General features: G+C 34.8%; 1 protein-coding gene across 1 annotated transcript in view; it reads left to right on the forward strand.

Moving 5' to 3' along the window:
* Window positions 1–18,343, forward strand: part of LOC118184628 (uncharacterized) — an 888,058-nt gene that overhangs the window by 832,950 nt on the left and 36,765 nt on the right. Inside the window, exons 18-24 of the mRNA XM_085824262.1 lie at window positions 872–1,051; window positions 4,994–5,131; window positions 6,061–6,127; window positions 11,931–12,022; window positions 12,123–12,220; window positions 13,249–13,366; window positions 13,460–13,593. Coding sequence (XP_085680388.1) covers window positions 872–1,051; window positions 4,994–5,131; window positions 6,061–6,127; window positions 11,931–12,022; window positions 12,123–12,220; window positions 13,249–13,366; window positions 13,460–13,593 — 827 coding nt within the window. The remainder of the gene's footprint in view (window positions 1–871; window positions 1,052–4,993; window positions 5,132–6,060; window positions 6,128–11,930; window positions 12,023–12,122; window positions 12,221–13,248; window positions 13,367–13,459; window positions 13,594–18,343) is intronic.

Consider the following 18,343-nt stretch of genomic DNA (forward strand, 5'->3'; position numbering starts at 1 on the left):
ATTAACCAACTTTAAAATTGATGATAATTCTAAAAATATTGCACACAGATTTACTAAAGGCATACGATCCTTAACCGGAAGATAAAAACAACATAATTCAATCATTTTTAAAGCAAAAAATGTACAATTTACAAACATATAAAAGTAAAGAAACTGAGATCACTGAGCCGGGTAACAGAGTGGATATATATATAAATATATTTATATACGTTTGGTGCGGCCGATTGCAACCAAAATACGAGGTGCACGTCTACATGTTATAGCAGTCCTATATACAAAATTTCAACGTTCCGAGGCTACTCGTTGTTGAGTTATGCGAGATACGTACGTACGCACGAACGTACGTACGTATCTCGCGTAACTCAACAACGCGAATTAATCTTTAAAATTAATTCTGAAGAGAATTTTTCGTGGCGTCTGCACGAACGTATGTACGTACGTACGCACGAACGTACGAACGTACGTACATACGTTCGTGCAGACGCCACGAAAAATTCTCTTCAGAATTAATTTTAAAGCAGTTTTATAATTTTTTTGAAGGAAATGAGTATTTTATTCTGTCCTTACGTGCAGATATCACGCAAAAACATCGTTAAATTGCATTCGATAGCGGTCAAAATGGATATTTTCGTTGAAATATGCTGCCTGAAACTTTTCGCGATTACAATACTTCCTTTTTACTTCGTACAAGGAAGTAATAAACGAGATCTTAAAACTTTCTTTTTAACTTTAACCTTTCTAATTTGATAAGCTTACAGGCAAATGCTATAATAGTTTTGGTGTAAAAATAAAAAAAGCAAATATTCTATTCCTTTGCAGTTTATCAAAACTAAAACACTTCCTATTTCATCATCAGTTTAATTTTCCATAGACACTACTTAGAATCTGGGACTGCTTTCTGCTGGAAGGCCCAAAAGTACTTTTCCGCTTTGCCCTTGGAGTTTTGTTCCTTCAAGAAGAAGCCATACTTGCAAAACACGATACGGTATCTATCATGCGACAGCTAAAAGCAGCTGGCAAGCTGTGTTTTGACGTGGACGGATTGATATCGGTATGAATGATACATATTTTATTAATTTGTTATAGTATAATTCAATCCAAACAGTAGCTTCATGTAAACAAAATCATATTGTTTTTTTATTGCTCAAAATAACGAATCTTTTAAATAACTTGCAGTAGTTAACTGGAGGTATGAGAAATACCTGTAATGCACATTTTCCGACTGGAAACGTACGCAGGAAAAGTATAATGCATAAAGAGCTCCGTCTCTTTTAAGAATTTCTACTATAAAAGATGGGTACTTTTCCGTTGCCCCGGCGCAAATCTCGCCAAGCAGACTTTATTGGCAACAACATACATTATACACCCAAAAAATATTAAAAAAATGTTAGTCCTAAGAATTCTTTTTTTGAAGGCATAAACATTTTAATATCGCTTATAATTTTATAAAAAGCCAATAAATAAAGACAATAAATTTATAAAAAGACATTAATTTAAGAATTTACTATGCTTTCATGGTTGAACATCCTGTTTCGCCGGTTCATATCACGTGACCCCAAGCGATCTCATCTCACGTATACTACTCTACAAAAATATAATGCTCTCAGTAATTATCTACATTAATTTCAAGTTAAATCTTAATTTGGAACACAAGTTTAAATGCAAGAAATACTTCAATGCGTACGAATAGCTTACTCAGAAATTATGTAAAACTGCAGTGCTTTACTTCGCTAATGCATTCTCATTAGAATTGATGAATTTAACCCTTGACTTTACCTTCTCTATATTTTCGGCTTCGGGTAAGCGCTGTGATTGCATCCTAATTGATTTAATTGCCGAAAATGGCCTTAGACATAAAACTGAACTATCTGATTGAGGCGTAAAAGGTTACCAGCGAGAATATTCCTTTTGGCATCGGTTGTACCATTATTGGCGACTTTATCGCTTGCGCCGGCAAAACGGAAAAGTACCAAAAGAAAGATGCTGTTTGAAAACAAATACTCGTCGTTCGTTTTGCTTATCTGAAACAGTCAATAAAAGCGCCTCTCACCCCATTGGTTTAGCAAATATGTGTTCAATGATTCAGTGACATAAGAATATGCCTTCTGCAATGTTATTTTACCTTGAAAATTTTATCATTTAATATGAATCTTCTGTAGGCTGAAATAAGATTTACTGGATGATCATTTGAAGTTTCCTCTTTCTAAGTTGGTTACTTTCGAAAATTTATTGCACTCACTTTCAGTCCCGGATTTACGTCTAAACTACACAAGCTGTAGCTTAGGGCCCCCACTTTCTTGGGGGTCCCCCAAAATTAAAATATAATATGAATAGTATTAAAATATATGATAACAGACTTATAAAGGCCTCCATATCTCAAATAGCTTAAGACCTTACCAAGTTTAAATCTGAATCTGCTCACTTTCATGATTCTCAAACAAATATGGTCACCAGTTCAAATTAGTTGGGCCGTTTGTTATTATATCAATGCGATTTCAGTATACGGTTGATCCTCGAACACAAGGTTCAAGGATGCCGAATCCCCCTCAAATCACCCCCTCCCCCACTCTATTAAAAATCCGCATGTAACTTGTCCAAAAATAGCTAAAATTTAACAAAATAATTAATGTACTAAGATGAAAACCTTCTAAAGATTTAAAACAAAACTCACTCTTGAGGGGAAGTATTAATGGTAACTCAGAGAAACACATTTTTCAAATATACGTATAGTTTTAATTAATAATTCAGGGGAAGTAGATTAAACCATCCCAGGAAGATGCTAAAATTATATAAACAAAAACCTATTATATTTTTGAATTATGAATAAAAATAAAGATGATTCTTTACTCCTTTTAAGCATTTTTTTAAATTTATTCAAAGTGGATATATCAATCATAGTAAAATTTAAAATGGGGTAATAAACTGAACATCAAAACCTGAATAATTTAAAAGAATTGTATCCGATTTTATTCGGCATGACCTTTTGAGCATTTAGAGATAAAAATAAAATACGATATAAAATAAAACGAAAATTAAAAAGAAAAATGAAAAATGTATATATTATTTACACCCCATACTCAAAATATTTTGCAATTATCTCGAAGTGGTAAGATCTGGCACTAATACATAATTTTAAAAATAAAGTTACCATAATACATTACCATATTAAGTATCAATTGTAACTTAATAGAGAATCTAGTAAAAACACGTCAGTTTACGCAAAAAATACAGCGGTCAATTTAATCATAAAATTTAAATTTGCCAATAATTGTAAAAAGTATTATTGTAGAAAATAATTAAAGTCCTTTAAATTCATTTCAAGCTATTCATAGCAAAAATTAAAGCTAAAACTTCTTCTATGAGAAAATAAAAGAAATTTTAAAAAAAACTTACAAAAATTCTGTTCTCACCATTCAAACAACCTGTAAAAATCAAAATGGCGCCATTCCTCTTTTCTTGCTCAGAACACGTGGAATCGAAGTAGCAAGATTGCCATTTCGTGTGAACTTTATTCAAACGTAGCACTGGTCGAACCTGACAATGCACTTTGCATTTAATAACCCCGCCTAAGTTGACGATGACAGCAAATTAGTTGAAGCAAATGACATTAAGAATAACATAATGCTGACAATTTGCAGTTATTAATTATTTGGATAGCTTTAATTACTCTGTTTGCAAAAGGTCTACCTATCAATGCTCATAAACGAACGCAGTAGATGTTACATGTGTTATTAACAACAGATATGAAAACTCTTACTTCTGGGTATACTTTACAGCAGTAATTTCTGTAGGTATGTGTGCTTGGGGAAAAAATGAAAAAAATTGTTAACTAATAGGGGGACTGGAAAGTAATGTCGTTTCTGCGCATGTTGACAACAACATGCTAAGGGCAGAAGTGGAAGCAAATCCATGTCAAACACTCTTAACCAACCTTGGTAGACCATCCAAGAAAATTTAAAGCAGAATGTAAAAATAAGCAAAGCAGGTGTTTGAGTCCCCCATAATCTGTCCGAAAAGAACAAAGCCAACATATCCATCACATGCAACGTATTGTTTCAACGACACCATACAGAACCGTTTTTTGATCGTTTGATTAGTGGAGACAAAAAAAATGTAAGTCCTATATGATAATCCAAAACTCCAAAGGCAGTTTTAATAGGGGTTACAAAGGGTTTACATCCCGAAACGGCGCTTCTGGGTGTTTGATGGAGTATTCGCGGAATTGTTCATTTTGAATTGCTGAAACCTGGAAAAACTGTTAATGTAGACCTTTATTGTGAACCAATCTTTAATCGAAAAACATCTGGCGATTGTCAACAGAAAAGGCATCATTCTGCAACACGACAATGCAAGACCAACACTGGAAAAATATAATGAATTGGGGTGGGAGTTACTGCCTCACCCACCAAATTCGTCCAATATCGCACCCTCGGATTTCCATTTATTCCGATCCCTGCAACATTTCCTTAGTGACAAAAAACGATTGTCAACAGAAAAGGCATCATTCTGCAACACGACAATGCAAGACCAACACTGGAAAAATATAATGAATTGGGGTGGGAGTTACTGCCTCACCCACCATATTCGTCCAATATCGCACCCTCGGATTTCCATTTATTCCGATCCCTGCAACATTTCCTTAGTGACAAAAAATTTGAAAATTTTGATGATGTCCAAAATGCCATCTCGAGATATTTTACTCAAAAACCAATTAATTTTTATAGGTCTGGGATTCAAATCGGCATACTAGATGGCAAAAAGTTGCTGATAACGAGGGTGATTATATTATTGATTAAAAATAAAAACTTGTTACAAATTTATTCGTTTGAATTTAACGTAAGAAAGTGACATTACTTTTCGGTCCCCCTATTAGATCTCAATGTCAACATAAATAATAAGCATTTTCTATTGAATATTATGCACGTTTTAGAGGGAAAATCAGCAAACTTCGCATAGAATACAGCGACAGATTAATCGCTTATGTTTTTATTAGGCTGCTTTCGAAGAACTGGAACCTTTCCCCAAACGTGAAGAACTCTGGACTCGACGAGCGGATTTCTATAACGTTCTTCTGGAGAAAGCCAAGAAAAAAGAAAGAGAGCTAAATGCTTTGAGAGAAAGAGAACGCATGGTAAGAATTTTTCAGAATTTAAGCACCAAGTCTTCTGATTTGAGTACGATACAATATACAATCGAATGATCAAAGCAACGAATTACAGTACTTATACTGCGAAATACTTATTACAAGTTTTCCTGGAGAGTTTATTCAAGTGTTAAAGTTGTCTGACACTACAAGAAATTAATTCCTGTATTGTAAAGAATTAAATGTGAATAAATTCTAATTGGGATGATATCCATCGTCAGCAATGGCCAGTCTTACAATGATCAAAATCCAACAGCTGCAAGGTTCTGAGCAAAAGCCACGTTAATTTGTATCGAATGGCTTCTTTAAAATCGCCATTTGCAATTAATTCTGAAATCTGTGTTTTCTTACTTCCTAGGCGGAAACGTGAATAATCAGTTTTTCATTGTAAAAAATTTCTATCGAGTAATTTGTTCTAAACGAACAATAAATTAGTTATTATGCTTTTATATTAAATACGAAAATATATAATTAATTGCTTTTTAATAATATTAAATATTTTAATAATATTAAATGTTTCGATTTTTAACGCAAATTTTAATAATATTAAATGTTTCGATTAAATATAATTATTTTTTTTTTCAATATTCCTATTTTAATTATGTGCCACGACTTTTGTCATGCATGTCCACAGGAGGGAATAGCCAAAAGAAGCTTACCAACCAATATCAAGCATAAAATGTGTTTATGTATTGATGAATGTATAATATGTGCATATTTTGTATTGTATAAAATATTTTTGAATATCGCTAGATGAAATAATCAATAAAGATTTGCTAAAGAATTATTTTCCTCCCTTCCCCCTGTTCCATAGAATATGGAAAATTTTCAGTGAAAGCCCATAGCTGTTGTGATTTAATATGTAAAGCACCTATGTTGAACACAATGTTTTACTAAATTTCTCATTTTTTATATAGATGGCCCAAGTAGAACTGGAAGGTCCTCATAATCATCTTATTGAGTGTGCAGCAGTTTGGGGCAAAGGTGAGTGTGCTCAAAATGTGGTACATTTACCACATTGTTATCACTTTGTGTATGACTGCTTTGATTAAATTTACAATTAAACAAACCTAAATAATAAGAGATTATATATCTTTAGGCAAAGTACTTTGATTACTTAAATGAAAGTTTATTTCGGTATTTTACTGACATGTCATTGGCCGAATGTGATGGCTGAATGCGGATAGTTTGAATTCTGGCAAACGGGCTCTCTGCGTCAGAGTATGATATCCCTCGTCTTTACGATATCCTTCGTAGTTTTTGATATCCCTCGTGGTCCTTATCTTAAATAATTAAACTACTCTAATCCTAATCTCAATATTTGACTTTCGTTTAAAAGACAAAACACATTAAATTTATACAACCACACTATTACCGAAAACGTTTCGATAAACGCTGTAAAAGGTAAATATTGCCTTCAAATAATCCGTCACGAAATAAGTTTGGAAATCCAGAGATCCGAGACCAAAAATGCTTTACAAATATAATTAACGCTGCTTAAAAAACTTAGAACAATAACTGGCCTCAAATTTATATCTGAATCGACGACGGAATAGAACGAAGTGCTGAATCTTGCCTCGTTATAACTGAGAAATGCTTAGTTGGTTATTTGATCAAATCAAAGCACCTCGAGGCTATATATAGGTAGGTAGGTAGATGACGGAAGACGGGGACGCCTGGTGGCTACCAGAGATAAACAGGCATGTGTCCCTCGCCTTCCACTATCTAATGGCAACAATTCCCTGTGGCGTCAAGAGTCCACACCGGGAGCTTATTAAGGGTGCAGGAGTTTACATGGCCAAACAGGGCGACTTAATAACATTGCTTGACTAATTACATAATTACAGGTATGAGACTTGTGGGACGGATTTACAGATGAGGGACTCAGAGCTAGGTACTAAATGTATGAAAACACAAAAACATGAAAATACACAGAAAACACACACGCAGAGGGAAAAAAAGGGGGGGAGAGGGATACACTTGATTAACACTGAAGACTTATGACAAATAAAGCACACTTAAAAATAATAATACACATATACCACATGTCAGATACATATTTGGCCTCATTGATCACATATACTGTACATTGTGGGGTGTGTTTACAGACGAGGGGCCATAAGATGGGAATAACATGTGATTGCTGGACATTGATATGGGGGAAACGTAGAGGTCCGGCGAATATATATTTGTGGAGGGCATAGGTTGCTGAGTATATGAGCATGCCGAGCGCGGTGACATGTTAGCAGCACAGGGTGATATTCATGTTGACTTCTGTTAGTGGTGGACGTTGTGGGATTATGCAGCGTCGCATATATCTTGGCCCATAGCGGCGAGCTGGTCAATGACCTTACAGATTTTATTGATTGCAGGTTTGTTTTTAATAATGAACCGTTGAAAGGCGTCTGTAGGAGGAGTGGGATGCTTAATGTGGTTGTTTGCTGTGAGTGGGCAAGAGTAGATATAGTGGTCTGGTGATCCAAGTTGGCCGCACACGCAAGCATCTGTAGAGGAGATGTTGTGCCTATAATAATACGCTGGATAGGGGCCATGTCCCGTTATGAACCGGGTGAGTTGGGGTATAGCTATGAGGCGTGATAGAGAGACTTTGGGTAGGAGATTGTAGGTCCGTCGTCCGGTGTCACACGCGTTCCATTCCTCTTGCCATATTTTGAGTAGGTCTTCTTTGAGAAGCCTCTTTAGATGCGATGGTGGTGCACGGATACGGATTTGCTGAACTTCAGAACTGATGGCGGCTTCTTTGGCTAGGGTGTCTGCTGCCTCGTTTCCAACTATACCAGCATGCGCCTTGACCCAGGTGAGGTGAATGCGTTGCTGGTGGTTTACAGAGAGTAGCTTTTGGATTTCGGAGATAATTGGGGAGGTGTGGCTTAAGTTTTGAATCGCCAGGAGTGAAGATTGGCTGTCTGTACAGATGCATGCTTGGTGGTAGCCGTTACTTAGTATGTCGTTGGTGGCGTTGAGGATGGCCAAGGCTTCTGCCTGGAACACACTATTGAAGTGCCGAAGTGCTGCCTTCCAACGGGTATGTTCATCATTTTGGTGGTAGCAAATGTAGGCGCTACCAACTCCGTCTTCAATCTTGGATCCATCGGTGTAGTAGACGTACGTAGCGTTGGGAATACTAGAATTGCTAGTGTTGTCTATGGTGATGCGGAAGTTTCTTCCTTCAATGCCTGGGTGTGGGCGTTGGGTGAGGCGAGGGTTTTCATATAAGGTCGGACTGTGGGTTGTATCGTGGAAGGTGGCGTCTTTGCGTAGTTGCAGGACTCTGGTTATTGTAGCTTCTTGCTCGGCTCTAAGATATAATGGCGGTATGCCTGCAAGGATGATGGCCGCAAAGGTGGCTGTGGTGCGAAAACCTTTGCACATCATTAGTGCGAAAGGTCTTTGGATGGTCTGTAGTTGTTTACGTTTCCGGCTTTGCATCGGCTTCGCCCATATTGCGGCAGCGTACAGGACTATGGGTTCAATCACTGTCGTGTACAAAATCTTGTTAATATATGGGTTTCGTCCCCAATTTATACCTTGAAATTGACGGGCCTTGCGTGCAATGGCTTGTGTCTTAATTTTGAGTTGCTGTAGATGTGGGATCCATGTAAGGCCTCTGTCCCATATTAAGCCTAAATACTTGAGCTCTGACGATTTTTAGATTTTTCTGTTGGAGTTTAATACATGGATTTCTGCTTGGGTTGGTGCCTGGCTTGGGAATGATAAGAGCGGTTGATTTGGCAGTGGAGATGGTTAATTTGAGTTCTTGACAGAGGAAGCTGAATTTTTGTAATATTTGAGTGCTTCTGTGTTCCAATTCGTTTCTGGTGCGACCCTGGATTAGGAACGCAACGTCGTCTGCATAGGCAACTAGTTGTGTATGCTGTGGCCAGTTGGTGGAGATGATGCTGTTGAAAGTTAGATTCCAGAGCACTGGGCCGGCGCAAGATCCTTGCGGGCATCCTCTCTCCTGCTATATATATAAGGGAGGTGCCTAAGGGAAGACCTTCGTGGTGGATTTTCTTAGAAAATGACTTGTCTTCCCATAATGAGAATGGAAAAAATGGCGTATGGAAAGTTCTAAATATTGGCTTCACAGATTTACTATATTCAAATAAACTAATGTTTAGATCTCGAATTTTGGATTTCTTCGAAAGTTTGGATATGTTTCATACATCGTTTTCAAATTATACCAGTAAGTTAAATAAACCATTCGATATTCATTTCTCCAACAGAGTTATTTCCATGCAAAGAATAGCAATTTATATTATATTTTCCGCAATACAACATGTGATAATGTTTCGCATATACAGAGAACATATATTTCAATTAATTATAAAATTCTATTAATATTAATTAAATAAAACGTAGAACAAAATACTATTGCAGTGAAATGAAATACATAGTAAATTTATCTGTGTACAGGAATAAAATATAAGTATAATTAAGACACAATAACACGCCGAATAAATACTAATTCAGAAGTCAAACAACAAAAATCAGCGTTATATTTACAAAATTTTCACAGGACTAGTTTCAATGGTTTTACCGAACCACCATCTTCAGCTTCAAAACCGCAAATGAACCAGAGAGGAAATAATGATTAGATAAGATAAGAAAACCTGGACAAGAATAAGCAAGTGGCGCTTCGTGGGACTTTAATTAGCCGAGATATTAATTAAAAACTAATTTTTCCCTACGTTTTCCGTACATTTTCCACTTTTATCCTTGGGTTTTCATTATTAGAGGGATTTGGCTACGTGCCAAATTCTTTTTTCTCGAATATTTACGGAACGGCGCCTAGTTGAAATTCGAGACGCGTATCCTCGGATTCCAAAAAATTCTCCGAATCCATCGATACCGTTCTAATCTTTGTACGACTTTAATCGGTTGAGATATTAATTAAAAACTGCGGAAACGTTAGTTTCCGCGCTCATTTTTCCGAGTGGCAACAATAAACTATCGGCGACACACACTTTAGCCGCTTATATATATATAAAGAAGTAGAAAACTAATCCTCTGCATAACAATTAATAGAGTTTTGAACTTATGTAGGTAACTATTTAAAGATATTATTTAATTAATAATCTTTGTAAATTGGATTAATATTATTCTCCTTTATGAATTTTTCCAATGATATGGCCTCGCATAAAATCATCAAAGTGATCTCAAGAAGATATACCGAAACTTTCAGGATCGTCAGTTAAATCTTTCCCGTAAAACTTTCACTTGGTTCAAGTGTTCGCATGCGTCAAATCATTTGTCAGTGCTATCACGTGAGGAACAAGCGAGAAAATGAAAATTTGCATCAGCATAACTCTTCTTATTGTATTCTCTCTTCTTTAACTTTCCATATTTCGATTCCTTTTATTTTTTGGTTGCTGTGGGTGACAGTTTTGTACGTCCTTAGCAACTGTCTATCAATGTAAAACTTTAAAGTCTGAAAACTCATGTCTGCGATGATTTGTGGGTACTTTATTTTTTACAGAAATATTTTCTACGATTATATAACTTCGAAGTTAAACCACTTTATTTTCAACGACGATGTTTTAGAGCTGCGATGCTTTCTCCTTGCTTTCTTTTCTCACACGATGTTTTCCCTTTGCGTTGTTTCTCCACGACGTTTTTGTTTGCGATATTTTTGATGGACACTTTCTAAATGGTTGATTATCAACTAACTTAGCAACTAGTTTAACTAATTAACAGCTACCATCCGAGGAAATAGGAAATATTATTAACTCATTTTCCATATTCTTCGATTCCAGTTTTTTATTTAACATGTTGTAAGAATTATGTTAATTTTATTAACAGTTACATTTTAAGTTCATTTCCTGTCAAATTCTTAACTTCAACTTACTACTTCCGGCCAGAACGTAGTTTTGGAATCTTGCTGAATATTTAATGAGGAGGAGCGGTATTTAAACCACGAAGTTACTTACTGAGTCAGAGAGAATCAGTTTCTGATTTACGCGCATCTGCCTTTTTGGCCACTCTTTCTCTCTCTCAAAGCTGTTATTACGCTCGGCCATACTCAGGCCCTTGCTAAGCTTCGCAGTCAAATAAGTTAAGGGGCCAACTCGGTTTGAATCTTGATAGCTTCGGCTACATTTCTTTAGTTAATCTTTGTTTTAGTTTAATTCTTAGTCCTTTAAATTCAAGCCCAAGTGCGGGCTTTGCTTGTACACTCCCAGGCGGAGTTTTGTTAAATCTTATTGGAATAATAAAGGGTTAGCTACCCTTCCATCTTGTTGTTTCTTGTCACCGAACTTAAGCGATTATTCGCTTATCAGCTCTTAGAATCTTCACTTCCAACATTAACTTAGAATTACAAAGTGAGGAAACTCTACAATGTAATTTATTTCTCAGGGTTTACATATAACAGTTTAAATTTTTTGTGGTCGAACAATGAAAGAAGTAATAGAGTTAGTAATACCTTCATTACCAAACTGCTTCATTGGCGGCAAGTCCAAGAATGTCACAAAAAGGTGCAAGGCTTGTTATCTAATATTGTGCTTCTATGTGTTATCTTCTACGTTTGGGCGTATTTTTAATCCCGCTTATTCATTATGTAGTTTTCTTTCCAGTTAATTTATTCTTTTAAAAATTTTTGCATGGCACATGTATCAGTTCAAATTTATGCAAGATGGCGCATGTTTGCACATTCCAAATTAATGCAAGTAAATATTTCGTACATAATATAAACATTTAAAAGCATCTGAATAAATTTCTATGAATTTTATATTGATTTCATGCAATCTTTCTGTGCATTTTTTAGATAAGGTATGGGTATGTCATGGTCATCATCATGGTTCCAGAGTTTCCATGATCCACTGCCACGAGAACATCATGTACCGGCTTCATATAGAGGTCTATAATTTGTCTTACTTCAAATATTAAATATAAATGTGTATGCAGATGCATATTAAACATTTCGAAATTTGTGAATGTCTAATTTTTATTCTTACAGTTCGAGTCACGTGTCATGTGCATGCACGCGCCGAATGATGACACTATGCTTTTCGGAACATATTCAAAATTTGTCCATGCTTACCACACTATATCAAGGTATCTATTTTTAAAATAATTATCATTAATCACACAGCATGCACTTTGTAAGATTTTATGTGAGCTGTCTTTAGCTGTTTGCAGTTTAATTTACCAGTCTTATACATGACACGAATTATTTTTGACATGCTCTTTGTGGGAAAAAAATGCATTATCTCCGAATCAAATAAATATCATTTTAAAGAGATTAGCCATATATTACTTGAAATCAAAAGATTCAGCGGTAACGTAATTCAGCGGATACTTCACATAATGCTGTTATAAAAATAACAACAATATCACAGAGAATGGTGATAAGCATTAACAAGAACTCCAAAAAAATCAGTTCTTAAAAGTAATATCAAATCACGAATTTAGAACAACAGTGTCAATGTTCAACAATATATATTCAACGCAATATAATTTTTAACGATGGATATATATTATTTTAATCATGTATTTTTATTTATCGGTGAAATTTTTATGAAAATAAAGAAGTAAACTACATTTTTTTATTTTTCTGCTCAGTTCTCTAATTCTATGGTTAATATCATTGCAACTGAAACGTCAATAGACTCAAAATTAAAAGATCTTTAGCATAATATATGAAATAAACCCATACAAACAGAATAAATCACAAATTTATAATTAAGTAAACTATGTGGCAAGAAAGTATAAAATAATTATAAATTTTTAAATAAATTAAAGTAAATTAGTAAGTAAAGAAAATTAAATTAAATAAGAGCATACAAAAAATATAAAATTCAAACTATAAACATTAAACGTAAATGTTAGCAAAATTATACAACACTAATATACATTATATTGTCATTACAACTCTTGTACGTTTTAATTTATGTAGCTTGGAAATACGGAAAAGCAATCCAAGTAAGTAGAGTCCATAGCATTAGAAATTCTCTTGTATTCAATTTATTTATGCAATATGTCATACATAAACTAATACTTTCTCAGGCATAAGACCATGGTATCATTGAAGACTTTCTTGCATCTAACATGGCAATTTTAAGTACTATATCACTGTGTTTCAGGAAAAAGATGTGGGAAATATGTTTGAACGCGTGTGTCCTCAGTCTTTGTTCACATCAACGTGATGGTGTCAAGCAAGTGTTCGCTGGGCTAGCTGATGGCACATTAGGAGTTGTTGAGGTAACATATATGTATTCAAGAAGGTCCATTGATGTTTAAGTATACTCATTGTAATTTGCAACATTTTTTATTGATTTTCTCTTTCTCCTAAAGAATGTTCAAGGACGCCTTCCAAAGCCTGAGGTATTTTACGTAGTTATAGGTTCCAATCCTGTGACGTGTCTGCAGATTGTTGGAAGGAGACTCTGGTGTGCTTGTGGACCTAGTGTAATAATTCTCAGTGCTAGGCGAGTTCCTCTTTTTATTAATATTTTAGTACTATAGACAAGTACTTGATATTGCAATACATTATATGTAGTATTTAGATATATACTTCAATTCCAGATACGTTAAGATATATAATCGATTAAGTACTACATTTACGATAAACATTTGAAACGTGATATCTGGAAATGCCCAAAACGGAAAAAATGTTATCTGTTGTTGCTGCAAATAATCCTCCTGATCTGGATGTAATCTAGATTAAGTCCATCAGTTCCTCATGATCAAAATTGAAGAAAATTCCTGAAGGTGATAGGGGTAGGGATTCCTTGTAGGTGACAGGGATTCTTTGTAGGTGATAGGGATTCCTTGTAGGTGATAAGGATTCTTTACAGGTGATAGGGATTCCTTGTAGGTGATAGGGATTCCTTACAGGTGATAGAGATTCCTTGTAGGTGATAGGGCACTTTTTTTCATCTACAACCGAATTTTGACAGAGATTATAAATAATCTGAAAATTTTAGCTCCCTATTGAATGGGTTAATTTTTTAACCCCTCTTACTACCAACCTCTCGAAGCTACTTTCGTCTTGACGATGTTTTAAGTGTTTCCATACATTTTACAAGCACCCATGCGTTTTCCTAGATCTATTCTGGGTTTAATAATATAGCAGTCAGCATTATTAACCGAAATATCTAACAGAGAAGAAGCTAAAATACTTTTTAAATACTTTAATTGTAATTAAATTTTCTCTTGAGAATATTTTTAAATTGTTACGGTTATCATTACAACTCTTGTATTTATTTTAAAAGTTAGTATATATTTATTTTCCCTGTGAAATGGAGTAGAAGTTGGATATGTTCTTGAGTCGATAATACCAGTGCTAGAACAGACAAACTGCAAGAAATACCCCATATAAACAATTTAAGAAAGTTAATATGGAAAGAAAAGGCCTGTTGAAAGCTTGTTTATTTCCTTTATGTTTTTAGTTATAGGCAAGAACGTTTACGTGCCACCCCACATTCTTCATTTTCAGCTCGCGTTCTTACATTCGCAACTAGATAAATATTCGAGTCCATCTAAAATTTTTTAAGAATTAAATATTTTTATGTCTTATATATAATATCTCTTTTTTCACAGCGATGTCTTTCATCCACATTCTTACATTAGGGAAAAAACAAGGGATAATTCGAAAACTATGTATTTCCGTTTGTATATTTCTATCTGTGCGTCGCCACTAATTCTTTTGCATAACTTTATATTATAAAGGGGTCTTCAAACTGTTTCGCAGAATGTCGGGACTGGAAATGACACCTCTAGATTCTGCACGAGCAAAATCGGAATTCAAAAGAGTTTTTGATAACGGATAGAAGAACTAACCATGTAAAGTCATTAATTGAAAAATAATTATTTCTATTGTTACTGTTACCTAAAACAATATAGAGTAAATTTATTTTATGAGTATAATTATAATTAAATAAATAATTTGCTTTTAGTTTTTCACATAAGTGTATGCAGTACTGGTACATTTTGAATATCTCTTGAAACTTAATATTTCTAAATATGATGAAGAGGATTTACCAATATATGTACATAATCTGCATCTGTCTGACAGTCTATCTATCTATCTAAACTTAATTTTTCTAAATATGATGAAGAGGATTTACCAATATATGTATATAATCTGTATCTGTCTATCTGTATGACAGTCTATCTATCTATCTATTTGCCTGGCAGTATATCTATCTATGCAAAAAACAGAAACACTGTTGCAAGCTGCACGAAAGAGAGGTGCAAAATATGCAAAAACCAAAAAGAAAAATCAACATTATATTTTTCCCTGTATTTCTTTTTTTAAACTTGTCTATTATTTCGCAATTTGTTTTGAACTTATCTATGTTTTTGATGCTATAATTTTGAATTTTTTGGCACTGCTTGCTTCAGCCTGTAGGGGCTGGAGTTATAAACACACATATTACTTTGATTGTTTTCCTAAGATTATTTTTTAATTTTAAATATTAATTTTGCTTTCGTCGGTTCAGAAACAGGTTATTTTATTTATTTACTGCTTTCCTTGCACCTCATCCGGTAATGAAGTAGCGAAAGATGCAAAGTTCATTTTCATTTTTTGTTTTGGCATATTTTTGTTTAATACTAAACGCATATTCTTTATTTTATTTTAAATTTGCATTTTATGCATACATACATATATATGTATTGAAACCTTTTAATAAATTTAAGTGTTCTTCTACGAACGCTGTAAGCTTAGGAAATAAACAATTTACAGTTTTGAAGTTTGCATAAGAAACTGCGGTTTTAAGGGCAGGAGTTCCATAAAAGTAGTAGTTTCAGGAATTCCATTAAATATTTATAGGTTTCCGGAAAGGTTCAAGACCTGTTGGAGAGCATGCAGAGTATTATGTATGTTGCAAGAATTATCGGATTCTAACTTTTAATCATTGCGCTGAAACGGAAACCAGTTAGGTATGAAATTTCCAAACGTTGGCAGAGCTACTGAATCCTGAAATAAGTTACTCTTTTTCTGTTTTTATTTTATATTTTTTAAATTTATTTATCTGAGAGAGCGAATCTACAGAAGCAATCGCCATGCTCTTAATGTTAAAAACGCAATAGTGTAAATAAAATTATGAAAATCAATGAAGAAATACATTTTCTAATGTCTAGAATTGTGTAATAACAGCTAAATCGCTTTCAGGGTAAAAGTAGACACATGTAAATTCATCTGCGAAAGTTTCTTACTCAAGTATATTAAGTATCAGGTAACTAAGAACGTTTGTGCGGTTTTTGAGAACAGTTATTGTTGACTCTTTAGTGTGGTCAAATGGATTCTGATGACGTCATATGTTTACATTCCTTTCAAACCATATTCAATAGAGAGTTGTTCAGTGCATCTAGGAAACGCAGTCTTCGAAAAAACATGTCGTTGGAAAAAGAGATTTTTGAGGCCTATTTTGCTTTAAAAGCACAAATTAGGAAACAAAGCTGAAGAGGCGGTTAGAAGAATGTCGTCCGAGTTTGCAGAGTCGTCTTTGAGTGAATGGACTGCTCAGAGTGGTTCAGCCGATTTTCTTCCTGAGACAAGAGCCTTTGGTCAGCCATCCACCCTCGGTAAAATCCAGCTGGAGGAGAAAATCAAGCAGAATCCTCGTCAAACCTTCCAGGAGCTTGCACGCAGGTTTGTAGTATCTAACGAAACCATTCGATCCCATCTTCATAAACTTGGAATGACATGGAAACTAATTAAGTGGGTTTCTCATATCCTGTCCGAGGAAAATAAGCTCCAATAAGCTCTATCTACTTTCCGTTGCTGCCGTGCCATAATAAAGCTTCGTGCCTGGACAAATCTTGACATGTGGACAAAAAATGGGTCACGTATGATAACAGGAAGATGAAATATCAATGGTGGATTTCTCGTTTGGTCTCATTGGTCAATCGGGCATTCACCAACAGAAGGTAATGCTGTGAGTTTACTAGACCAGCGCTGGCATAGTCTAATTTGAATATCCAGAAAAAAAGTGGAAAAACGTAACAGCCGAAGTCTACTCATCACGATTGCAAAGAGGTTTAGCTACACTGCATTAGAAATAACCATTACTGGTCAACAAAAATGGAGTTCTCCTCCTCCTCCACAGTAATGCCAGACCTTATATGGCTAAAGAGACCAATAAGATCATTAAAGGAATATGCTAGGAAATTCTGCCGCAGGTACCCTATTCCCCGGGCATCACCTCATTGGAATATTTCCTGTTTTTTGGTATGGATAACCTTTGGGAAAAGCGGTTCCGAAAACGTGACGATGTTACGACACCTGCATCACAATTTTTAAACACCAGAGAAAAGGATTTTTTTTTTTCGAAAAGTGCATTTATAAGCTTGTGACTCATTAAGAACACGTAACTGAAGCCAATTGAGATTATTTGGAAGAATAAAATGGGTGCTTAAGAATTTTGTGGGCCGTTTTTGATGAGTGACGAAAACCGCACGAACTTCCTTGGTTACTTGGTATATCATTCAACTTCCATTTCCCCGCACTTATTTTACAAGAAAAATTCCGTTTTTTCCACTTCCAGTTAACGAAGCTTATGAGTCAGTTAACGAGTCATGAACAGTCCAGTTAACGAGTCATGAAATTCGTTGTACATAAACTGGCAGCTTCATTAATTAGCAGTTAACGAATCATGAAATTCGTTCTATTTAAACTGGCAGCTTCATAAATTAGATGATTTCAAATTCTAAAGTTTGCTAACAAAAGTATGAATTTCACAGATTAGATATAATTTTTAAACACTTCGAAGAGAGCTCTTATTGTTTTCATGACAAAAATTTCGCGCCTTCCCAAAATTTACTGCAGTTTTAACTGTGAAAATATTTTTGTAAAACCTCAAACCCTCACGTGTAGGCGATCCATTGGAAAAAACACATAAATATACTATCGAGTAACTAAATCTTTTTCTGTATGAAATACCTGCAAAGTCTCCATGTGGTGATATTTTATGTTGGAATAACTTAATAGCATTACCGTCTGTTTTTTGTCGTTGCTGTTTTAAACAAGCTTGCTTTAAATTTTTGAGTTTATATCCTACAACTGCCGTCCTAGACATTATAATGATTAGTGGAATACTAGCCTGAAATTAAGGGTATGAATTCTACCCCTCACTAAAATTTACTGTTGTTCTTCCCCCTTCTTTTCGGGTGTAATATCGGTCGCTCCCTGCGGTGCACCTTTTGTAATGTTTCTGGTACTGAGAGGACTAA

This window comes from Stegodyphus dumicola, chromosome 9, assembly GCF_044657685.1.
Source record: "Stegodyphus dumicola isolate Sdum_Otavi_A_Nest chromosome 9, ASM4465768v1".
Classification (NCBI taxonomy): Eukaryota; Metazoa; Arthropoda; class Arachnida; order Araneae; family Eresidae; genus Stegodyphus; species Stegodyphus dumicola.